A 27219-nucleotide genomic window follows, 5' to 3' on the forward strand; every position below is an offset into this window, starting at 1 on the left:
CTCCCTACCCTCTTTGATTTTCCTGTTTACTATTCTACATTTTCTTTTTAATTTTCTTATTTCCCTTGTATAATAAACAGTACCTTCTTAACAGGTACAAATATCCTCTCCTTCCCAAATGATTCCTTTAAATTTACCCCAAAGTGTATCAACATTACTCCCTTCACTTATCCAAAAACTGAATTGTGATTTAAGTCCCAAATTCATCAACTTTAGTTTTTCTGTACAATTTCTTGTCTTGTTTAACCCTCTTATTAAGCCTTTTTGGTACGAGTCCTACATCCATTATTACAGCCTTATGGTCTCCTATTCCTTCAATTACCTCAGTTTTATCAACAATTTCCCATGGTTTAACCAAGAATACATCTAGTAAGTTATTGAGATGAGTCGGTTCTTGTACTACTTGTGTAAATCCTCCCTCCCAAATTAACTTATTTGCCAGTTTCTGTTCAGGGGCTTCACTTGCAGCTCCATTCCATTCAACTTCAGGCAAATTTAGATCTCCCCCAATTATTACCATATAATTATTATTGTTTTTATAAGTATAATCTATTATTTTCTCAAATATTTCCATGTCTCTTTCCTCTTTTCCAGGCCTGTATGTTCCTATAATTCCCACCTCCCTCATATTATCACAAACTAATTTTATCCCTAATATTTCATCCCTTTTATCGGTAAACCATTCATGTGAACAATAAGTTTCCTTCACCCCCCCCCCCCCCCCCCTTCCCTTTTTATCTCCTAGGTCTCTACGATAGACTGTGTACACTTTTGGAAATACTTCTCTATTACCCACCCCTTCTCTCAACCATGATACCACTCCTATCACCATATCAGTCTCATAAGATTCCATCAATGTACCGAATTTTAATTGTTTATTTACTACACTTTGACAGTTTACCAAGAGCAATCTCAGACCCCCTTCCTCCTTAAAAACTTGACTGTTGCAATTGGGTAACTTGAAATTCCTTACTTTCCTAAGTTTCATTTTCTAGTTGACTGAGCCAGCTTGAAGTACAGCTGGCTCTTTCTACTACCACGCCATCTCTCCGCTGACAGCTCGGAACATACCACTTATGATACAATTCCACAAGTAGATCTTCAATACGAACGAGGAAAATGAAGTTTATAAGCTGCAACATACCACTTAGTCGAGCAGTTCTCCTTCTTTCACTCAATTCTTCCCAGCCCAAACTTTGCAAAATTTTTGTAACGCTACTTCGTTGTCGGAACAAATCGAGCTGCTTTTCTTTGGATTTCTTCCAGTTCTTGAATCAGGTAATCCCGGTGAGGGTCCCATACACTGGAACCATACTCTAGTTGGGGTCTTACCAGAGACTTATATGCCCTCTCCTTTACATCCTTACTACAACCCCTAAACACCCTGATAACCATGTGCAGAGATCTGTACCCTTTATTTCCAATCCCATTTATGTGATTACCCCAATGAAGATCTTTCCCTATATTAACACCTAGATACTTACAATGAGCCCCTAAAGGAAATTTCACCCCATCAACGCAATAATTAAAACTGAGAGGACTTTTCCTATGACTTTTAACCCCGTTTATCAACATACCACTGCCTGCTGTCCATCTCACAACATTATCGAGGTCACGTTGCAGCTGCTCACAATCTTGTTACTTATTTATTACTCTATAGAGAATAACATCATCCGCAAAGAGCCTTACCTCTGATTCCACTCCTTTACTCATATCATTTATATATATAAGAAAACATAAAGGTCCGAAAATACTGCCTTGAGGAATTCTCCTCTTAATTATTTCAGGGTCAGATAAAGCCTCACCTACTCTAATTCTCTGAGATCTATTTTCTAGAAATATAGCAACCCATTCAGTCACACTTTTGTCTATTCTAATTGTAATCATTTCTGCCAGTAGTCCCCTATGATCCACCCTATCAAATGCTTTAAACAGGTCAATCACGATACAGTCCATCTGATTTCCTGAATCCAATATATCTGCTATATCTTGCTGGAATCCTACAAGTTGAGCTTCAGTGGAATAACCTTTCCTAAAACCGAACTCCCTTCTATCGAACCAGTTATTAATTTCACAAACATGTCTAATATAATCAGAAAGAATGCCTTCCCAAAGCTTACATAAAATGCAAGTCAAAGTTACTGGCCCGTAATTTTCAGCTTTGCAGGGGCTACTATAGCAACTCTCCACTCAACTGGTATAGCTCCTCCAACCAAACAATAATCAAATAAGTACTTCAGATAGGGTACCCCAACCTATTGTCTTTAGTATACCCCAGAAATGTTATCAATTCCAGCCGTTTTTCTAGTTTTCAACTATTGTATCTTATTGTAAATGTCATTATCATACGTAAATTTTAATACTTCTTTAGCCTTAGTCGTCTCCTCTATCTGGACATTATCCTTGTAACCAACAATCTTTACACACTGCTGACGGAATACTTCTGCCGTTTGAAGATCCTCACACATACACACTCCCCTCGTTCATTAATTATTCCTGGAATGTCCTTCTTGGAACCTGTTTCTGCCTTAAAATACCTATACATACCCTTCCAGTTTTCACTAAAATTTGTATGACTGCCAATTACGCTTGGCCATCATGTTATCCTTAGCTGCCTTCTTTGCTAGATTCAATTTTCTAGCAAGTTCTTTCAATTTCTCCTTACTTCCACAGCCATTTCTAACTCCATTTCTTTCCAGTCTGCACCTCCTTCTTAGTCTCTATATTTCTCTATTATAATAAGGTGGGTCTTTCCCATTCCTTACCACCCTTAAAGGTACAAACCTGTTTTCACATTCCTGAACAATTGCTTTAAACCCATCCCAGAGTCTGTTTACATTTTTATTTACCGTTTTGCACCGATCATAGTTACTTTTTAGAAGCTGCCTCATGTCTGCTTTACCAGCCACATGGTACTGCCTAATACTCGTACTTGTAAGACCTTCCTTTCTATCACATTTATTTTAAACTACGACAAAAACACCTTCATGATCACTAATACCATCTATTACTTCAGTTTCTCTATAGAACTCATCTGGTTTTATCAGCACCACATCCAGGATATTTTTCCCTCTGGTTGATTCCGTCACTTTCTGAATTAGCTGTCCTTCCCATATTAATTTATTTGCCATTTGTTGGTCATGCTTCCTGTCGTTCGCATTTCCTTCCCAAATGACATCTGGTAAATTCAGATCTCCCACTACAGTCACATTTCTTTCCATGTTGTTTCCTATATAGCTGATTATTTTATCAATTAATTCCAAATCAGTGTCAGTGCTATCCTTTCCTGGTCTGTACACTCCAAATATATCAAGTTGCCTATTATCTTTAGAAATGAGCCTTACACCTAGAATTTCATGTGTTTAGTCTTTAACTTTTTCATAGCTTACAAATACTTCTTTCACCAGAATGAATACTCCCCCTGCCACCATTCCTATGCTATCTCTACGATACACACTCCAGTTCCGTGAGAAAATTTCTGCATCCATTATATCATTTTTCAGCCATGATTCAACTCCTATTACAATATCTGGTAAATATATATCTATTAAATTACTTAGTTCTATTCCTTTCCTTACAATACTTCTACAGTTCAAAACTAACAATTTTATGTCATCCCTACTTAATTTCCAGTTCCCTGTTCCCTTATCACTGCTCCCTAGGCCACCCCGTTTCCCTGAATGTACCTCCCTTTTACCCTTCCAAACAAATTTCCTAACTTATACATACCACTGCGGTTTAAGCGAAGGCCATCAGAGCACAGATCACTATCTCCTACCCACCCATCAGGATCTAGAAATTTCACTCCCAGTTTCCCACATACCCATTCCATAGTCTCATTTAAATCCCAAATCACCCTCCAGAAAGTATCCCTCCTACACAGTATTCCACTAATAACAATCCCCGCTTTCTTAAACTTCACCCGTGCTACATTTACCAGATCCCACACATCCCCCACTATGTTGATACTTATATCAGCTTGCCTTACGTTGTTGGTACCAACGTGAAACACTACCACCTTCTCCTTCCCCTCCTCCCTCTCTTCTACTTTCCTCAACATCTGCCTCACCGGGCGAGTTGGCCGTGCGCGCAGAGGCGCGCGGCTGTGAGCTTGCATCCGGGAGATAGTAGGTTCGAATCCCACTATCGGCAGCCCTGAAAATGGTTTTCCGTGGTTTCCCATTTTCACACCAGGCAAATGCTGGGGCTGTACCTTAATTAAGGCCACGGCCGCTTCCTTCCAACTCCTAAGCCTTTCCTATCCCATCGTCGCCATAAGACCTATCTGTGTCGGTGCGACGTAAAGCCCCTAGCAAAAAAAACATCTGCCTCAACCTAATTCCTGGATAGCACTCTACCCTGGTTCCCTTTCCTCCACACACTTTCCCCACGTGTCTAATGATGGAATCCCCCATTACCAGAGCCTCAACCTTACCCACCTCATTTGATCCCCTCCCCTCCTGGTCAGCTCTATCTTCCCTGATAGCTGCGGAAGCTACTTCCTTCTCCCTTTTCTCCTTCCCATGACCCTGTTCCATTTGTTTTTTCCTATCCTCTACTCTACATTTCACTTTCCTACCTTTTCCCTTCCTCCTACTTCCACATATCTCAGCAACAGTTCCCTGTCCCTCACCTTCCCTCTGTTGTTCTACCTGGAGTGACTCGTACTGATTTCGCACAGACACCTGTCCTGAATTCTGATCCTGAATAGAGCCCTTAGTTTGCAATCCCCTTCCCCTTAGAACATTTGACCACCTGTCTTCTACAACTCCCCCTTTCCTTCCCCTCCATCTTGTACACCTACTGTAACCTGTACATTGTTTGAGGGAGCCCTATCTTCCTTCCTGCCTTCTGTGAGAATCCTAATTATCTCACTCAAACTCTCCAACTCCTCTCTCATACCCCTCAATGCCTCGCCACACCCACAGTTCGTACACTCGCGCTCCTTAGCCATTCTTTACGAAAAAAAATGAAAATAAAAATAAAATAACTTATTTGCAAAAAATAAATGAACGGATAAATGTTTGGTATAGTATTCAATGATCACACGACAATAAGGTAATTAATATAAGACTACACTACAATACTACTTAGTCGTACACTATTTTTTATCCTACAACCCCTAACAGGATAAAAACTGCTATTAATTACTGAATATAGAAAGGAATACACAAGAACTACACAATTCCAAACTGCAATTAGGCCTATCCTAATTACAACAACAGAATTTTAGTAAGAGTTTCTACGGATACCTCTACTACACCAGTACTACACAAATGTTTTACAATAATAAAATAAGTACACTAAATTCTAATAGGATATTATTTGTATACTACTGTACAGTACACTACAGTAATTTTTAATACTACGTTCAGACATATCCTAATTACAATACCGGTACCGTATGTCACTACTAAGCACAAACAGGAATGAAATTTGCAAGAACTACTGTACTCAAAGATTACCAACAAAGCTAAATGCTTAGATTATTAGTACTACGCTCTTGGATACACACGAAAGATAACACACGAATATAGCAGGCAAGATATGGCACTATCTAAATTTACTGTATCTACACTACACTACAATTTTCAGCTGAAGTGTGGTTATATGAACTTTTACTGCTGGTGGATTAGTATTATTTTCCCTACTACGTGGGACGGAGAATAAAAGTGCCCTTAAATGCTGAGAATAAGAGGTTGTCTACTATAATTTCTGTCAAAACCACGCCGGGGGCTTGAAGTGCAATATTATTGGGATATAGGAATTTGATTATTAACTTTTACTCAATGAATAAACGAAGGTGGAAAGTACGAAGTATGCACGTAACTAAGACTACAAATTATCGGAATAATGAATCAGCTGATTTTGTATTTATTTACACATTTACACATTCATTGATTCTCGAGGCATGGAGATGCTCCTTTCTCAAAGCCTTCGAAATGGAAAATGTCATTAATAAATAATAAAAACAATATTGGTGATCATTTGCAGCCTTCTTCGAGGGCCAGTTTTGAAAATATCCCTCCAACCACTAGTCCATCTTTCACTCTGATAGAACATTTAAATTCCTCATGTGTATTTTCAATTGCTCTTACCATCTTCCTTAATATTCCAATCTGACTCAACTTATGGACGAAAGCCCAACTACTCACCGAGTCAAAAGCTTACTTTAAATCGAATGCCGTGACGTACAATTTGCCTCTTTTCTTGCTCTTGTATTTATCCATTATTGTTTTAACAACCATTATGTTATCACTTGTCCTCATTCCCTTCCTAAATCCTGACTGGAGTGTCGACAGGAGTTAGCACCCCCCTGACCAATTCATCAGTCTTTTTGCCCAGTGGGAAATCACTGCAGTCAGCCACCCAAGTATTGGTGGGAAAACCATAGCTATTGGGGGGTATGGAGGAAATTCCTACTCCCAGCCCTGACCAACTAGGGTGAACATTATCCTGGCAGAAGGTATAAAATGCCCTCTGGGGCTCATTACCTCAGTTGTAACAACAGTACCGATATTGCGGTAGCCCAGCTTAATACTTCGGCTTGTGAAGTAACCATGGAGCATAAGATAATCACTACTTTACCCGAGGGGGTTAATTCTCTGTCGACCTCGGTTGACGCAAGCAGGTTGTCGGATTCTGGGGAACCTGCATCGTGTGCAGAGGGAGAATCAGAGCTCCCCAATATCTCAACGTCCTCAATATGCCGGACACAAAAGATCAGACGCAAGAGAACCTTTAAATTAGGAACCATCAACATACAGACCATGATCAGAGTGGGGAAACTGAAACAAGTCCTAGATGCAATGAAAGAAAATGGAATCGGCATACTGGCTCTGCAGAAAACGAGATTCAAAGATGAAAATACGGTGGAATCAGAAGGATATGTAATACTGATGGGAAAACCGGGCATAAGGATGAAGCAACAGCTGTTTATGTTTGGTACAGCATTTATAGCAGACCGAAGCTTCTTGAGTAGTATCATTGACTGGAGGGATGTGAATGAGAGACTGTCATACTTGATGATGAAAATTGGCAATAAAATTTATACACTTGTCAATGCATATACCCCCCATAAATTATAACAAAAAAGACAAGGTAGGAACAGAGAACTTCTGGAACACACTGAATAAGATAGTAACGGAAGCAAACAAGAGAGGTGTCACGATCCTGCTGGGGGATTTCAATGCACAGTTAGGCATTGAAAGGAGATTCAGAGGCCCTGTAGGGGATTACCCTGTGCACAAGAAAACAAATAAGAATGGAGAAAGGCTTGCAAACTTGTGCAAAAGACACAAGATGAGAATCATGACCACACACTATAAAGCCAAGGCGAGTAAAAAGACAACCTGGGTAAGTCCGGGCAATAGAATTGGTGAAAGGCAGATAGATCACGTAGCGATCCGAGACAAAAATCATGCAGAGATCATGAACACCAAGGTCAGGAAATAACAGGAGAATGGAGTCTGACCACTATCTCACTGAAATCAAACGTAGATGGATAACAAACAGAACTAGGAGAAACACGAACACAAACTCACACCAGATTGACAGAGAACCACTGAACAAAAACTGAGATCAATACATGAAGAACCTGACAGTGGAGAGTAAATGGGAAAACTTAAAGGACAAGGTTAGAGAAGAATCCGAACGATTGGCCACTAACAACAAGAGAAGGAAGCATGAGTGGTGGACAGAAGAATGTGAAGATGCGGTAGAGTACAGGAGGAAGATGTGGGTAAGGTGGCAGAATACCAAGAAGGAAGAGGACCTGTCAACATTCAAGGAAGCAAGAAAGATGGCTGCCAAGATGATCAGGAATGCCAGAAGGAAAAGGTGGAATGAGAGGCAGGAAGAAGCTGATCATGCATTTAAGAAAAACAAATCACGATCCTTCTTTAAGGAGATGAAGGGCAGGATAAAGGGTTATGAGGCGAAAGAACCTTTTTTGAAAGGAGATGGCGAGTTGAAAATAGGTGAAAAAGATGTATGCGAGGAAATAGCAAAATATTTCAAAGATCTACTGAACACAGAAGCACCCACAGGGAGTATGACACTACAGTACAACAGAGACATCAATGAAGGACGAGCACCCCAGAACAAAAGTTGTGAACGGTATCAAGGATCTCAAGAACAACAAAAATGCAGGTAATGATGGTATATGCGCCGAGGAGATCAAAATGGGGTGGTCCTGCAATGGAAGAAAGCATGTACAGAATAATAATGGACATCTGGATAAATAAGATGATCCCTATCGCCTGGAAGGAAGCCATAATTATACCCAATACATAAGAAAGGAGACAAAAAAGTACTGGATAACTACAGAGGGCACAAGATACTCTCAAGATTATTGCTGAATAGAGTGGAAGCACAGCTTGAATCGACCATAGGAGAATACCAGGGTGGTTTCCAGAAAGGGAGAAACTGCGTAGAACAGATCTTTGGAATCAAGAGAATCATAGAACAGACACAGGAAAGGAAAGGAAACAATAGTGACATTTGTAGACTTCGCAAAAGCCTACGACTCGATAGACACGAACACACTACTAAACATCCCACGTGACAGAGGATTGGATTCTACGACACATGCATTGGTGGGGGAAACATTGGAGGCTACAACTGCTAGAGTAAGATAATGGAGTATGTTGTCAGACAGCTTCGAAATTAAGACAGGAGTCCAACAAGGAGATGGTCTGTCGCCAGTATTATTTAACCTAGTTTTGGATGAAGTGGCGAAGCAATGCAGACAGTTGAATAGAACCATGAAAGGTTATTGTTGCATGAGAAGGAAGAAGACGAGAATTTGGCACTAGCAAATCTAGCCGAGATTGCAGCAAAGGTTGGTCTAAAAATAGCCTACAACAAGATGAAGGTACTGAATATGAAGGCCCGACTGGAATGTAAAAGAGCAAGTGGTAGAGAGAGTCGACAGCTTCCGGTACCTAGGTGAGAACATCACAGATAAAGTACAAAACAACAAAAGTACCACAGACAGAGATCAACTGCTGCGGAAACTACGATATGCAGCTATGACTACATATGGAAAGAACCTCTCGAGGAACGCCAAACTGCGACACTACATGATAACCATCAGGAATGCTGCATTATATGTAACTGAGACGCTGACATTGGGCAAAAGAGCATGCATACAATTGGAGAAGGAGGAAAGAAGAATCTTGAGACATATATGGGGCACCAAAAGGGAAGGTGAAATCTGGGTACACAGATCAAGGCAGGAACTATAAGAGAGTATAGAACCAATTTTGAGTGTGATAAGAAAGAGAAGGTTAGGATTTGTTGGACATCTCATGAGGATGGATGACAGTAGGCTGATGAAGATATGGAATGCAACCTGCTTAACTAGAGATAAATAAATGGATGAAGGAAGTCAGAGAAGATTGGGAGACTACTGGCATAAAGGAAAAATATCCACTGATGACAGTACAGGATAGGTCCAAATACAGAAAGCTTATGGAAGGTCACAGATGATGGATACCAGGATCCAGATTCAGATCACGGAAGCAGAGAGAAAGAGGAGGAGTGAGAGAATGAAGAGGTATTGGGAAGAAATAAGACATGCCAAACAAGTCACTCGTGATCCCCAGGGGTCGTAAGGAACCGAATAGAATACTTCTTTAGATTTTGAGTTAAACAAAAGAAAGTGTTATATTGCTTTTCTTCTTCGATAGGACTTCAATGATGAAAGAAATGTACTACATTCCAGAAACATGTCTGAAAAAATTCTTTTCAGTTACAAAAATGTACTGACAAGGTGGACCAAACACATACCATTTTATAGTTTTTAATAGCTTTAGACAAGTCAATACAGGAACATATACAAATACCTATTACGGTTAAGTTTATCAACCGTGCAACGAACTCGCTCACTTTGTGTAAACTCAGTGTATCATATAAAATACCTCAGGACTGAAGAACTAATTCTTAGGGCATAAGTATGACTGATATAATTTATTATTATTATTATTATTATTATTATTAATCGATACGGCCACCTGTGGGCCACGTTTACACAATCTTCCTTCTGTCACGCAGACTGATACCCTTCTCTTTACACTCTCGCCAAAGATTCTTGAGTCTTTGACTTCTTCTTGCTCGTTCTTCCACCGAGATGTTCCGTGGCTTCGCATGTTGCTCTTCAGACGCATCCCTCAATCCCGCAACCTTCTTCCTAAATGATGTCCTTTCTTTTATATCCTACATTTTACATTATTCATCTTCAACAACATTATTATAAAAATACAAGCAAAAGTCACAATTTACCTGTATCAATTGTAGTATTAGTACTCAAATCCGACCAACGTTTTGAGCGTTGTACCACACTTGAACCTTGCTGCATTCTTGTGCATAATCAACCTACAAGACAAATAATGCAATAAATAGTATAACAATTTTGAGTTAACAAATTTTCCTAAGGCTAATCAAGAAATGAACAGAAAGATTTAGAGATAAAAAACATTTTTAAAAAAAAAAGTGTTTATGCAAAACATATACTAAATGTTGTGTAAAACATGTCAAGCAGTAGCAGCCACATGTGAAATTTCATATCACAATTTATATACAATGTTGAATCATGCTCATTGGTCCTATAGAATTAGACAGAAAACCCAAGGAAAGAATGTTTGATCTTTGGCATGTAAGAAGGCATCTTATGCTTCCCTTTTACTCTAAGATCTAGAGTACTGATCGAGGGCAATAACTGATAAAAGAATTATTCTTTACTTGAGCTTTCAGACAGTTAGGAGAAAGATGTGTCTTGTTTAAATGCTGAGGACCCCTTTCCAAAATACAAATTCAAGAACAGTCATCCTGTGTGATATTGAGATACAGTATTTTGTATGTACAGTTCATATTGGAGATGGGCTAAAACATTATTTTTCATTCAACAGTGAAGCAGTGAGAGTTTGTTTTTGATCACTGTGATTTTAATCAGTGATCCAGTAACTAGAAGTGATTTCCAGTTGCCGGTGATAATGAGAGATATGCTGATCAGTAGCAGAGAACCAATTTTGGGGTTAGGAGTGATTTCTTTCCATCTAGTTTCTGTTACATCTTAAGTGGTGCGAGTAATCAGCTGGTGAATTTAATAAAGATCAAAGAATGTCAGAGTGTCATGATAAAGGGATTAGATATCGCAGTAGCATTAAAAGTGGGGAGGAAAGAATTTTTCTGCTTAGGCTGGACCTGAATATATAAATGAATGATGATTGATGGGCTATCCCTCGTAGACGAGTATGATTGTCTTCCTGAAGAACTTGGTTTTTTGTGAGATCTTAAGTGACTGTAGAGGCCAATCCTAGAACCTGAATATAAAATTAAGAGAATATGTGTTGTTAGAAGCTGATTATAAATACGGGAAATATAAGTAGTAGTCATGTGAAAGTCCAATAGCTGGTAACTACAGTAGCTGTGTAGACTGTAAGACAGTTGCTATGAAGATAGTTCCAACATTTTAAAGGCTTATTACACTTGTGGGTATTTTTTTAATATAAATCCAATGCTTGGCTTTTTCATGCCAGAAGGAAGAGATCAGATCAAGATCAGTAATAATGAAAAAATATGTAACTGCAAAGGACCACAGAGAGCAAGGAAGCATGCACGTCACAACCAGCCACTGACAGAGAGAGGCATGCCCATGTATGTGCCTCAGATACTGGGGAACAAAGGGAGGGGTAGCCAAAAATGTCATCTTGCAAATATTAAGTGATAGTCCCATCAATGATGGGTACTACAGCTAGTATTTTATATTCTCAGTATGGATAATTTAGATATATGTATTGCAATACTTTATCCAGTAACTAAAACCGACTGCAACAAAGTTGATGCTTTTATGGAAACTCACACAGTCATTTGTAATTAGTTCTGTTCCATTACCTACTAGGACAAACCTGACTAGAATATGATGACGGGAAAGGATTTTAGGAAAGAAGAGTAATGTAACTATACAATGTAAATATACAACAGAAATTCAGAAGGCCCAATATCTAGGCCTAATTAAACAAGGGAAGTTGAATGAAGCTGATGAACTCACTTGGAATATAATGCAAGCATCCTTCATACCTATCAAAAAGAGATACGTGCTTAATGACGCACTGACACAGATAGGGCTTAAAGTGGTGATGGGATAGGAAAAGGCTAAGAGTGTGAAAGAAGCGACTGCGACGTTAAATGAAAATGGGTGTGAAAATGGGAAACTATCTTCAACGCTGCTAACAGTGGGGTTTGAATTCACTATCTCCCGGATGCAAGCTGACAACTATGTAACTCGAACCACGCAGTCACTTGCTTGATCAGTTATGGTTCAATTAATTAGGCCTAGATATTGGCCCTTCTGAATTTCTGTTGATATTTACAGTGTATAGTTACAGTACTCTTCTTTCCTAAAATCCTCTCCCGTCATCATATTCTAGTCAAGTTTGTCCTAGCAAGAACCCTAAAACAGACAATATGTCCCACTAGTTACGATCTCATTATAAAACCGTATTAGATTTCAGAATATAGAAGTTACAACATTAATTAAAACCACCTTTCCAATATGTAACAATCCTTATACATAGATATAAACATTATACAAATGTTAGGACTAGGACATGTTTCACTTATACTTCATAAGCATCATTAGCTAGGAAATGACTTAAACCAAGGTAGGTCAGGGACCTGTACCCAGTTCATATAATATAAAATGTTCATAAGGTCTAATATTCCATTGATAACAATTAATTTTAACCATTTAAAACCAAGATCACAAGTATTCAAATGCCATCGTGTGAAGATTGTTATGATCTTGAATATTAAACGAACAATCATTCATAGCAACTCACTGTAACATTTTCATGTCACTCACCTCACATGCACATCAGCAATTTTATGGTTACCACTTGTTTTTTAATAGACATCATATAGTCTTATTGAATGGTTTTAAATTGTTAAAATTAATTTTTATCGATGTAATATTAGACCTTATAAACATTTTATATTATATGAACTGGGTACAGGGCCCTGATCTATCTTTTTCTAGCTGATGATGCTTACAAAGTATAAGTGAAACATGTCCTAGTTCTAACATCTGTATAATGTTTATATCCTAAATACGAGGGTTGGGGCAAAAGTCATGGCAACTTTTTTTTTCTTGAAGATACCAGTCCGGTTGGAAAATGTGACGTATACAGACGAAAGGACAAGGTGTAAACTACATGTGTGGACAATGAATAGCACTGAAATATCGTAACACACTAATTTATAACTGTAGTATACAGGGCAATATGGCCTTCCCGGTACAAAAGAATGACAACAAAGTACACATAAAGTTGACATAACAAACCTGGGCTTAAAGACCCTCAAAGTAGTCCCCTGCTACTGACACCACACGCTGCCAATGATGTGGGAGGTGCTGAATACCATCTGCCTCAGCATGTGCCGCACCACGTGTGAATCGGGTCACCTGTTGGCGCACAGCATTAGCCATGTCCTCTCGTGTTGCAAACCGCCTACCGCGCAGTGGTCCCTTAATCTTTCAAATGAGATCAAAGTTACACGGCAAAATGTCGGGAGAGTATGGTGGGTGCTCCAATTCTTCCCATCGCCAACGTCGCAGTAGCTGCCCTACACACTCTGCTTTATGCAGTTTTGCATTGTCGTACAGGATTATTGCACTGTCCACAAGATCCGGACGTTTCTCCTGAACGCCATGTCATACCTGTTGCACCAGGAAGTCCCTGTAGTACTGTGCCGTCACTGTTCTGCCATGTGGAACAAAGTGGCAAACAATGACACCTCTGGCGACAATCACTATCAATTTGACTGGGGAAGGATTCTGACGGACCTTCTGCTTCCACGTCGGTCTGCACACTGACAGGTTGTCCCGAACGTTGCTCATCACTGGTTGACACACGTCCTTGCTGAAACTTTCCTACCCACCATGCTACTGTATGGTATGGTAGGGCATTATTCCCAAGGGCTTCCACTAATTCACTGTGACATTCCATCGCATTTCTCCCTTGGAGAATGGCTATTTTGATGTAAGCACACTGCTCAACACGGGTTACTTCCATCTCGCATGACACTCACCAACTGACTGATTTCACAGCCCTCACTGCGCTACAACCAGCATTCATAGAGCCATCTGTTGTTCTGCATACACACTATGCCTGCATAACTTCCACACGACACATATATGTTAGTGATCCGTTCACATATCAACAAGAAAAAAAAAAAATAGTTGCCATGACTTTTGCCCCAACTGTCATATAAGGATTGTTATGTATTGGAAAGGTGGTTTTAATTAATATTGTAACTTCTATATGCTCCACTAGGCCAAGGAGAGTAGAAAATACAAAAAGTTACTACAGCAAAAAAGGCAAAACACAATGAACAGTGAAGTAAAATAGCTGGTGGACACTTTTATAACTTTAATCCCTCGATGCGGCAGCAGTCACAGTGGGAGGAGGCCGCTACTCATCAGTGAGTTAGGAACGTAAAATGTGTGATACAGAAACCACTGTAATTCAGTAGTTTTGACACATAATCACACAAAATTTTGGTACAGTGTAATACATTCCTCCTCTACCTCACAAAATGGTAGCATGTTTAGTAATGAGAAAAGCATGTAAAATGTATGTGAAAAGATATCTGAAGTAGAAGAAAGGAGAGATCCATCCGTTATGCTTTCAAGGAACCCCCAACCCACCCCTAGGAGCATTTTTACTTTTATGTATGTTGAGCATTCAGCCCAAAGGCTGGTCCGATCCCCAACAGCTCCTCCATCAGTTGTCATGAACGGCCTAGCCATCACTGAAGAGGTGTACTAGGGAAATGAGGAGTGAAGTAGTTTCCTGTTGCTTTCCCCAATGAGCCAGAAGTTGTTGATGTTGTTGATATGTATCAGTCAGCCAATCCTACTGAAATGGATGCACCAAGTGACCCTATGAGCGACATTTTCATACTATTCATAACAGGGACTGGCTGCATAAGAAATGGCATTACAGGAAATTTACAGAAATACAGCCATTTTCTGTTTTTCTATTGGCTGTATTGGCCAGCTGTGAAGAAGAACAGTCTGCTACTCTGTCCAATAGAACTCGCGTCAGGTATGTCCATAACGCTGCCATATTCGGTGAAAATAATGAAACCACAAAGTTTGAAAGTGTCATGGCGTGCTGGATGAATGCTCTGATCTCCCAGGGCATGGTCCTTTATTCATTCAAGTTTTGTCAACAGTCGAATGTAGAATATGCTACTGTCGCAAGGGAGACTAGAGGCCTGTGGGCCACTTCGCAGAGCTTTAACCTGAGGCTTAGGTCCCCAGGTCCCATTTGCTTCCCGCACGCTATGTCTGATTCCTAATCTCCCTTTTGCACCCCAATTAGCAAAGTTTTACCCACAAAATGCCTCTCTCTGAACCACTTACAGGCACAGTAAACTCATGAAAATCTATTATTTAAAAAAATTAGATTTCATGTAGAAGAGTGGAATGCCAAAAGCGGAACTTAAAAATCTCCATTAGCTTGCGAGATATAAAGATACAAAGTTTTAGGTAGAGGACAGCACGACGTCACTGCTGTCTTATGATACGATGTCGTGTGCCACTTCCATATGTCTTCAAGTGTTTCTCAGTGTCAGCACATTGTTCGGAATGAATAATCATGTCCAGAAAAGTGAAACCTTATCAATCTGAACCAAAGTCCACAACATCTCATTTGTCTCTATCAACAGAGAAGCCATGTGGAAGGAAGTGAAGTGTTACCGTTGCTGATCTCATTGAAGAAAAGTACCGTGAGTACACATGTAGTCATTTATGGGGCCGTATATCTGAGCCTATATCTGTACGTTCAGGAGTTTGTCAAGGGTGTATCCTGTTGCCAACTATGTTCTTGGTTTTGACTGACGCAGTAATGCGGAACGTGACTCAAAATGTGAAACATGGTATCCAGTGGGGTTTAGTCAACAGGCTTGAATCCGGAATTTGCTGACAATTTGTGTCTGTCTGAGGCACATGGCGAAATGCAAGCAAAGCTCGAAGATTTGGTAGAGGAAGGGACAAAGGTGGGACTAATGATCAACTCAAAGAAGACCAAAGCCCTAAGGATTGACACCAAAAAATTAGACCCATTTCTCTTCAATGGTGTATCTATCGAGGAAGTGGATAGCTTCACTTATTTGGGCAGTGTAGTTGCCAAAGATGGGGAAGCTGCACATTCAAAAGGCAAATGGTGCCTTTGTTTGGCTCTATCCGGTGTGGAAGAACAACAGAATATCTATCAGGACCAAACTCCGCATCTTCTGAAGTAATGTCAAGTCTGTTCTATTATATGCGTCCGATACTTGGAAAGTGACTAGAGTAATTACATCCAAGTTGCAAAGGATTCTTAACATCAACTGGCCAACAGTAATCTTCAACAACGAACTCTGGACTTTTTTTTTTTTGCTAGTGGCTTTATGTCGCACCAACACAGATAGGTCTTATGGTGACGATGGGACAGGAAAGGCCTAGGAGTTGGAAGGAAGCGACCATGGCCTTAATTAAGGTACAGCCCCAGCATTTGCCTGGTGTGAAAATGGGAAACTACGGAACACCATCTTCAGGGCTGCCGATAGTGGGATTCGAACCTACTATCTCCCGGATGCGAGTTCACAGCTGCGCACCCCTAATCGCACAACCAACTTGCCCAGTAAAATATATGTTTAAAGGAGTAGAGGAGTTTAAATTCCTTGGTGTATTAATCAATGAGCAAAACCGAAGGCAACAGGAACACCAAGCTAAAATTAAGAAAGTAAATAAAGCATTTTACTCCAAGAGCCCTATCTTAGGCTCCAAGTTTTAACAAGGAATGCAAATGACTACAATACAATCATTCGACTAGTACTTCTGTATGATTCCGAGAAATGGAGTATAACCAAGAAAGAGCAGCAGCAGTTGCAAGTCTTTCTCTCAAAGCTGGCAGAAAATATCTAATTATAAGATTTATACCCTCTCTCAACAACACACTATAATGGGTGTGATAGAATCCAACAGACTGCGCTGGGCTGGACATGTACTGAGGATGCAGGATAACAGAGCACCAGTAGATCTAAACAAGGGATCTCTTAATGGGAAAAAACCTTCAGGAAGACCCCGAAGCACCTGGAAGGAGATCAACAAGGTATGTCGGACCCTCCAAGTTGAAAACTGGGAAGAGCGGGCTCAAGATCGAAAAGGATGGGAGAGGATTGTGAGATCGGCATGGGAACTTCACATCCCTCAGAAACCTACGGAGTGAGTGAGTGAATGAGTATGACAGTACTGAACTTACATAATTAAGTTTGTACATTCCACAATTTATTGCATGGATATCAACACTATGAATTAAATCACACTATTCAGATAACGTCAGACTGATTCTGGGGCTGAAAAGGAAAATTTAGAAGATGAGCGGATCATGAAGGATATGGCTCAATCAACGCCACCTGGGACACAAGGCCGCTACACTTACGAGATTGCAGCTGCTGATATTACACCCACTATGGTCTAGCTGTTTTAAGGTGTTTGAATGTAATCTTCATATCAAAACATATGGGTTTTATACTGTTATTGGTACTGTGGAAATAATATCAGATTATAAGGAAATAGAATTATGCATCGTAAATGTTGTGTCCCTGCATGCAAAGGTAATTTTTCACCCAGAGCAAAAATGAGAGTTTTCCGCTTTCTGAGTGATAAAGATCTCAAAGAGTAAAAGATTAATTCTATCCGCTATGACAAATTTGTGCCTTCTAAACAATCTGTGGTGAGCTAAAATATTCCTAGTTTAATTTTCTAACAGTCATTTGAACGTTTTACTCCCTGTTGTTATTATAAATACATTAAAAGAAGAAATGATTAGGCATAAAACTAACTACAGTTCCCACTTAACCAAGAAGTACTTCAATGAATAACCCTAAGAATGAATGACCCTCTACAAAGACCTCATCTCAAGAAAGATGGGTTACATGTTCTACAGCATATGTGATTATAATTGAATACCTATGATAATAGCAGAATTTGAATTATTGTAGGTCAAAGAGGTGTTTTCTGCAACATTTCAAATGCAGTTCCATCACTGCTGCCTGGGTGTCCCTCATACTCGTATCTTTTCAGACCTTCACCATCAACAGGAGATCCTGAGAACTGAAGGGAAGGAATGGAAAATATACTTTGGAAGTCCAGCATCAAGGAAAGCCTTATTGTGCCATGAAGAATGAATAGATTTCATTTAATAACCCTGACAAACTTCAAGCAAAGATGAATTTGTGCCTTCTAAACAATCTGTGGTGAGTTTATAGTTTATTTTCCTAAGTGGAATAGAGTGCTTAGGCCTGAGTATGTGTTGGTGAAAAAAGATTCTAGTGTATGTCTTACGTTGATACATGATGTTCCATATCCTAAGATTGTATTTTATACTGTTATCAAAAAAAAAATACTGTTCACCATTTACTGAAGGTGCACTGATGAAATAGGGAGGCAGTATAAAACTTCCTGTACCTGAACAGACTAACCAGTTACATGGTATAATTAAAGATGTGAACATTCAGTTTAATGATTTTCAAATTCAATAAATGAGACACACATGGAAAATACTGTAACGGCGTAACTCAATCACCTCGCCGGTAAACAAACAGAGGTCATTAACATTTTGGATTATCTTGTAAAGCACGTTGAATTCTTAGATGATAAATACGAAGATATTCTTTTAATGGATGAAATTCACCTAAATCTACAATTTGATTATAAAGGCCACCACACACAGAAAGCTAGGCTAAGCTAAGCCACGCGGTGTTGTGAAAAATATCGCTCCCAATGCATTTAAGTACGATGACACACACAGGCCACTATGCTAAGCTATACTATGCAAAGCTAAGCTAAGCTAAACTAGACAGATCACTAGGCAGGCGATTTTCTTGGCTGTAGCTGGCCTGGCGCATGCGCTTTTCATTACCAAGAATGTGAAAGGTGAAATGATAGTATATATTGTTTTAGGTAAAGAACTTAAAAACTTCTGAAAAAGACTGAGAGACTGTTTTAGGAAAAAAATGGAGGAGTGGAGATTCCACAAACAATTTGAATTCCTTCTGCCGTATGTTTCTACAAGAAGATGAGCTGTCATTTTAACGCATATATATATTAGTATGACTAATATTTAAAATATTTTTAAAATATTAAAAGTTGATGAAATTATAAGTGAAGTTATATTTTGAGTATATTATAATTTAAAACGCATGTCATTCATTTGAGGTTATAAGGAAATAAGTACGTCTTGATTTGTTAAGTTTTGCAGCTAAGAAATTATAAACATTTCACTAATAAAATGAACAACATGAATAACTGCCTGTGAGGCATAAGGATGAGGACAGTTCAATATGCTCATTCTCCATGAACAGATCTCCGCGTGTCATTTCTTAATATACGTTTGGATGTGTATTAATAGCTTAATTTTCCTTAAAGCACACAATCAGACATTGACAAGCAGGAAACATATCGACATTAAGAGATAACTGAAGGAGCCACCCAGATGACTGTGAGAGTCCGGAATGTGATGACCTACATTCCCTATCACGTATATCAGATTCATTATCTGTTCCGTCCGCCCCCACACCTACACAATCTCAGCCAGTCGAACCCCTTCGAAAAAAAATCATTCCACCGAGCAGTAGTGCAGAGAGAGCAATTGATTACTTACAACAGCAAGACAATAAAAGTGCTGCCTAGCAAAGTTTAGCTTCGCTTTTTATTCGTGTCATAGCACACCACAGCTTGACATTGCTTAGCGTAGCATAGTGTAGCGTAGCTTAGCTTAGCTTTCTGTGTGTGGTGGCCTTAAGGGTGGAAACATTCTAGGTTAGTCTATGCACAAGGTAGGCTACTCCTCAGTGTGCTGTTAGTGGCCATGTTATCATGGTCTGTAACGTAGATTCTAAGTATTTAGATGTACCCTCAATCCTGACAGAAAAAAATTTAAGGCAGATGATTTTCACTCATTTACTACGGCAGTGGTTTTAAGGTTAGAGGAAACAAAACTTCACACAATATCAATCAATCACTACTGATCTGCATTTAGGCCAGTCATCCAGGTGGCAGATTCCCTATCTGTTGTTTTCCTAGCCTTTTCTTAAATGACTGCAAAGAAATTGGAAATTTATTGGAAAGTTATTCCAATCCCTAACTCCCCTTCCTAAAACAAATATTTGCCCCAATTTGTCCTCTTGAATTCCAACTTAATCTTCATATCATAATCTTTGCTACCTTTAAAGACACCACTCAAACTTATTCGTGACCGGGCTGAGTGGCTCAGACGGTTAAGGCACTGGCCTTCTGACCCCAACGTGGCAGGTTCAATCCTGACTCAGTCCAGTGGTATTTGTAGGTGCTCAAATACGTCAGCCTCGTGCCGGTAGATTTACTGGTACGTAAAAGAACTCCCGCGAGATTAAATTACGGCACCTCGGCGTCTCTGAAGACCGAAAAAAGTAGTTAGTGGGACATAAAGCAAATAACATTGAAACTTATTCATCTACTGATGTCATTCCACGCCATCTCTCCACCGACAGCTCAGAACATACTGCTTAGTCAACCAGCTCATCTCCTTTCTCCCAAGTCTTCCCAGCCCAAACTTTGCAACATTTTTGTAAGGCCACTCTTTTGTCGGAAATCACCCAGAACAAATCGAGCTGCTTTTCATTGGACTTTTTCCAGTTCTCGAATCAAATAATCCTGATGAGGGTCACATACAGTGGAACCATACTCTAGTTGGGATCTTACCAGAGACCCTTTCCCTGCCCTCTCCTTTACATTGTTACTACAACCCCTAAATACCCTCCTAACCATGTGCAGAGATCTGTAGCCTTTATTTACAATCCCATGCATGTGATTACCCCAATGAAGATCTTTCCTTATATTAACACCTAGGTACTTACAATGATCCCCAAAAGGAACTTTCACCCCATCAACGTGGTAATTAAAACTGAGAGGACTTTTCCCATTTGTGAAACTCACAACCTGACTTTTAACCCCTTTTATCATCATACCCTTGTCTACTGTCCATCTCGCAACATTATCGAGGTCATTTTGCAGTTGCTCACAATCCTGTAACTTATTTATTACTCTGTACAGAATAAAATCATCTGCAAAATGCCTTATTTCTGATTCCACATCTTTACTCATGTCATTTATATATAAGAAAATATAAAGGTCCAGCAATACTACCCTGAGGAATTCTTATCTTAATTATTACAGGGTCAGATAAAGATTTGCATACTCTAATTCTCTGAGTTCTATTTTCTAGAAATATAACAACCCCTTCAGTCACTCCTTTGTGCAGTCCAACTGAACTCATTTTTGCCAGTAGTCTCCCATGATCTACCCTATCAAATGCCTTAGATAGGTCGATCGTGATACAATCCATTTGACCTCCGGAATCGAAGATACACTTAAAATGGAAATTGCAACACCATGAAGGCACTGGTCGTTTGTGTTGATTTTCAAGATATGGAATGATGCCATGTAGGTATGTAAAAGATCAAAGTTTCAGACCCATTGGATTGTTGCTACAGGTCTCCCCACGTGATTGGTCGCGGAGGAATCAACTCCAGTATACGGACTCTGGTGTAGCGTAGTTGACTTGCAGTCTGTACAGTGAAGTGTTCCCCGTCAAACATGCCTCGACGACAGAGAAGAGCACGCTATCAACAACTGTTGCCGTTGGAGAGGGCTTGGACAACTGGGCTGTGTGACACTGGATTATCACTAAGGACTGTCGCTGCACGTGTTGGCCGACAGGCATGTACGGTACAACGTGTATGGCAGCAGTGGTCAAATGAAGGTACCCACACTTGCAGACCTGGCACAGGCCCAGCGCGATGAACAACTGTGAGAGAGGATCGCCGCATCATTCGGATGGCCCGGATGGTACCCCATGCAACAGCAGCGCAAATGCGAGCAGCTGTGGCACCCCACGTTACACAACAAACAGTTGGTAATCGCCTGTGTGCAGCTGGCTTATGAGCTCGTGTCCCTGCAGAAGGTGTTCCATTGTCCCCACAACAGCGACGTGTAAGGCTGGCCTGGTGTCGAGAAAGATCGATGTGCGTCAACGAATGCCATAGGGTCGTCTTTAGTGATGAATCGTGCTTCTGTTTTTCCCGCAGTGATCGCCGGAATCGTGTGCGCCGACGTACCGGGGAGAGGGGCCGCACAAATTTTATTGTCGAGAGGCAAACAGGGCCAACACCAAGCATTATGGTCTGAGGAGCTATTGGCTTTAATGTGAAATCACAATTAGTGCTTGTTAAGGGCACTATGACTGCTCGACAGTACGCTGATAGGGTACCCAATCCAGTGGTTGCCCCTATGATGCAGAACATTGCTAATGTAATGTTTCAGCAAGACAAAGCCGGGGTTCACGCTGCACGCATCTCCAGAGAAGCTCTCCGCGACATCACAACCTTAGAATGGCCCGCCAGATCCCCGGACCTCAGTCCTATTGAGCATGTGTGGACATGATGGGTCGACAACTGGCCAACTGTCCTCAGCCACCCACAACTCTGGAACAAATGACCCGTGCAGTGCAGCAGGCATGGGCCACAATTCCTCAGGAAGCGATCCAGGGCCTTATTAACTCCATGCCTCGACAAATTCATCAATGTATTGCAGCTCGGATGGGCACATCCCGTGTAGATAGTGGTTTCTTTTTATGCTAATTGCTTTACGTCGCACCGACACAGATAGGTTTTATGCAGACGATGGGACAGGAAATGGCTAGGAGTGGGAAGGAAGCGGCCGTGGCCTTAATTAAGGTACAGCCCCAGCATTTGCCTGGTGTGAAAATGGGAAACCACAGAAAACCATTTTCAGGGCTGCCAATAGTGGGGTTCGAACCTACTATCTCCCGAATACTGGATACTGGCCGCAATTAAGCGACTGCAGCTATCGAGCTCGGTGTGTAGATTGTTGCCAAACTTGCGGTCAGAGGGACCTGAAAGTGTAATCATCGAATCACAACCGAGCACTCGCCCTGCGTACTTAATTGCAGCAATGTAGCATTACTCCTTCTGGGTGTTTTATGTGTATGTGCTATATCTTGATGGAATCCTACAAGTTGAGCTTCAGTGGAATAACCTTTCCTAAAACTGAACTGCCTTCTATCGAACCAGTTATTCATTTCTCAATCATGACTAATATAATCAGAATGAATGCCTTCCCAAACCTTGCAATGCATGTCAAACTTACTGGCCTGTAATTTTCAGCTTTATGTTTATCACCATTTCCCTTATACACAGAGCCTACTATAGCAACTTTGCATTCATTTGGTTCCATGCAGACAATAATCAAACAAGTACTTTAGATATGGTACTATATCCGAACCCATTGTCTTTAGTATATCCCCAGGAATCTTATCAAATCCAGCTGCTTTTCTAGTTTTCAACTTTTGTATCTTACTGTAAATGCCATTGCTGTCATAGGTAAATTTTAATACTTCTTTAGTATTAGTCACCTCCTCTATCTGGACATTATCCTTGTAACCAACAATCTTTACATACTGCTGACTGAACACTTCTGCCTTTTGAATATCCTTGCATACACACTCCCCTTGTTCATTAATGATTCCTGAAATGTCCTTCTTGGAACCTGTTTCTCTGTTTCTGCCTTAAAGTACCTATATATACCCTTCCATTTGTCACTAAAATTTGTATGACCGCCAATTATGCTTGCCACCACGTTATCCTTAGCTGACTTCTTTGCTAAATTCAATTTCCTATTAAGTTCCTTCCATTTCTCCTTACTTTCACAGCCATTTCTAACTCTATTTCTTTCCAACCTACACCTCCTTCTCAGTCTCTTTACTTCTCTGTTATAATATAGTGGATCTTTACCATTCCTTACCATCTTTAAAGCTACAAACCTGTTTTCACATTCCTCAACAATTCCTTTTAAATCCATCACAGGATCTGTTTGCATTTTTATTTACAATTTTCCAGGTAGTTTGTGTGATTGCTGATGGTAATTAAATCTACCAGAAGGCCATCACCTTCTTTAGTTATTCTTCTGAACTGAAAATCATATAAGGGCACGCCAAGCGAAGTGTGACAGAAAGATCTCTGTATTTAATTTTTGACTGTACCCATTTTAAAGGTTATGTGAACGAATCCGATCCACTAAATGCCACTGTAATATTTGTCCCAAATAGAAGATAATAATTGCTTTCACTCAAATAATGTGTACAATATGCGATAAATTAATAAATACTGTCGTCAATAGAGAAATATCTAAAGAAATATGTTTACGTACTTACGGGCTAGAAACAGGCTGTGGGTTTTCAATGTTCTTCTTCTTCTCCCTGATGTTTGGTTGGGCTCTGTATTTAACTAACACCCAGTTCCAATACTTTATAACTGAAACACTTTCGAACACTCAGAAACATTTAGTTATGGTGACTAATAAATACTTTATCTCACAGGTGTTAAAACTGGGGAATCTGGGAACCACTTGTATATGATCATGTATGGATTGAACTGTAGGACTATTCAGAAAGTACTTTAGTACAAAGATCACTGGTATGGGTGAAAATCTACATCTTGTGGGTGTAAGGGGGGTTTTCATTCAAATGCAGGCTGTGGACAGAACTCACAGACATATATAGTAAATTGACAGGCAGCGACCTATCTCGTAGCACAAATGCGTATAAAGCCTGAAACATACGGCCGCCGCCATCTTTCGTCACTACATAATCACTGTAAACAAGCATGTTACTGTGTTACGTGCATTTTGGTTTTATGTTGTTTTTATGCAGATTTCACATTAATGCTTCGCCAAACTACTATGTGTCAGAATGGCGATTTACCGCGTATTGTTCTGGTGTGGTTTTTCCTATTTATGAAGAAAGAATAACGAAGGAATAGAACTTACTATACACCGGTAAGTGGCTTACAGATGTTCATGTACATCCGTTTCCTAGATATTAATGCTATTAAATTCACTATTAGAGATGCTTAATTCTAGTGATGGGCGAATGATACTTAAGTTCGAGCAGGATACGCTATGTAGGCACGATACGGCATCGAAACTGTTCGAACTCTCAGGCGACCCCACACATAGACTATGCGGAGCGCTGATGGACCAGTCGTCGTATTAGACTACTACACTCAGTATATTTATGTGTGAACGTTTTCTGTGAAGGGAAAGAGCATTTGTTTATTAGTCTCTCTGGTAGTACGAACAACAGATTGGTAAAAACAATACTGTGGTAAGCTATTTTTTTCGTTAATATTTAACTTTGCATTTTGCATTTTGTCCGCTCTTCAGAAATGCTTTGCTTTATAAATTTGTCGTGTTTTGCAGGCTTAATGTTGTTAATCAGTAATTTCAAGCACCGATAGTTAACATGTTTTTCGTATGCTACGAGTTATTATTTTCTCATTAATAATTATTAATAATATATTATAATATACGAACTTGTTATTACTTCAGAGAAAGCAGACAATTATTAATAATATTATTAATATATATATATATATATTATATATATTAATACATATATATTAATATAATATTATTAATTAATTAATTATTAATAATATATTATAATATACGAACTTGTTATTACTTCAGAGAAAGCAGACAATTACCTGTAAAAGAGGGTCATGGACTTGGGACTACTTTGAAGAGCTTTCAGACGAACGAGTAGAATGCACACGATGTGATAAAATATTTTAAAAACGATAGTAAAAAATACATCGACAACGATAAGGTACTTTCAAGATTAAAATTATTGTTTCCACCTTTTCAATACACATATATTTTTTGTGATTAAATTCTACATGAATTTAAAACACCAGTTAGGGAAATGTTTCGCCCTAGTTATGGGCATCTTCAGCATCTTTCACAATAATTTTAATCATGAAACTCTTTTACTTATTGTATCTTCAATTCGGACCAAAATGAGATTAGATACTTGTAAGATGATAAGGCACTTAAAAAATCGTAATGTTCGTCCTTCATCGAATGAAACCATTCCAAATGAGGGTGAGACATCTCCACCTAAAACGACGCCGACATATGCAGGTAAAATATCCTTAATAGGCTCCTTTTTTCATGAATAGCACAGTGAATGTCCGCTCGCATTAGAATGGTGAAGGGCTCGGAATATCTGTCTGGACAGGGACTACAAAGTTACTCTACTGTTGAAGTATACAGTGTATACCGATTTAACGTGCATAAGCATTACGTTATGAAACCATCAATTTATTCAATCATTGGCAATTAGTCCGCTTCTGTGGTGTAGTGGTTAGTGTGATTAGCTGCCACCCCCGGAGGTCCGGGTTCGATTCACGGCTCTGCCACGAAATTTGAAAAGTGGTACGAGGGCTGGAACGAGATCTACTCAATGGAAGTGGAAACTGGAAGTGATTTTTCCATGGTTTACCACTTCCCTTCCAGGCAAATGCTAGAATTGTACCTAACTTACGGCCGCTTCCTTGTCTATCCCTTCCAATCTTCCCATCCCCCAGCAAGGCATAACATAGCAGGCGAGGCCGCCTGGGCGAGGCACTGGTCATCCTCCCCAGTTGTATCCCGACCCAGAGTCTGAAGCCCTAGTACACTGCCCTTGAGGCGGTAGAGGTGGGATCCCTCGCTGAGTCCTAGGGAAAACCGACCCTGGAGTGTAAACGAATTAATAACGAAAAGAAATAATATTAAAAATTATAATAATACCGAGCACAGTAGCTCCAGTCACTTAAGTGAGGCCAGTATTCGGGAGATAGTGGGTTCGAACCCCACTGTCGACAGCCCTGAAGATGATTTTCCGTACTTTCCCATATTCACACCAGGCAAATGCTGGAGCTGTTCCTCAATTGAAGCCACGGCCCCTTCCTTCCCGCGCCTAGCTCTCTCCTATCCCAATGTCGCCATAAGACCTGTCTGTGTCGGAGTGAGGTAAAAGCAAACTGTAATTGTCTAGTAGTCACCAATAAACGTACACAATAATAATGATGATATTAATATAGATTATTCCCCCGCTCACCATCCCTGATGCACCTCTGACTTCTGGCCAGAATTTAATCGTGTCAAGGATAGTAACAAAAGTACGTTCCTCAACGGTACAAATTACTCGCATATATACAAATAATGTTGCCGCAACTTTGTAAGAACAACTTGTTGTGACACGTCGCCTTTGTACTGTACAGTCAAAT

At 39.9% G+C, this 27219-nt stretch overlaps 1 protein-coding gene across 5 annotated transcripts in view; it reads right to left on the reverse strand.

Moving 5' to 3' along the window:
* The window catches only part of LOC136871840 (eukaryotic translation initiation factor 2-alpha kinase 1), a 292614-nt gene extending 268229 nt beyond the window's left edge, over window positions 1–24385 (reverse strand). For 2 of the 5 annotated variants that reach the window (XM_068227225.1, XM_068227223.1), the window contains exons 1-2: window positions 24321–24385; window positions 10285–10377 (exon numbers count right to left, since the gene is read on the reverse strand). In XM_068227225.1, the coding sequence (XP_068083326.1) occupies window positions 10285–10360 (76 nt within the window). In that variant the 5' untranslated portion in view covers window positions 10361–10377; window positions 24321–24385. Of the gene's footprint in view, window positions 1–10284; window positions 10378–23930; window positions 23950–24316 lie in introns of those variants that run through there. The other 3 variants (XM_068227224.1, XM_067145466.2, XM_067145467.2) reach the window with 3 other exon arrangements.
* Between the last annotated feature and the right edge of the window lie 2834 nt (window positions 24386–27219).

This window comes from Anabrus simplex, chromosome 4 (assembly GCF_040414725.1).
Source record: "Anabrus simplex isolate iqAnaSimp1 chromosome 4, ASM4041472v1, whole genome shotgun sequence".
Classification (NCBI taxonomy): Eukaryota; Metazoa; Arthropoda; class Insecta; order Orthoptera; family Tettigoniidae; genus Anabrus; species Anabrus simplex.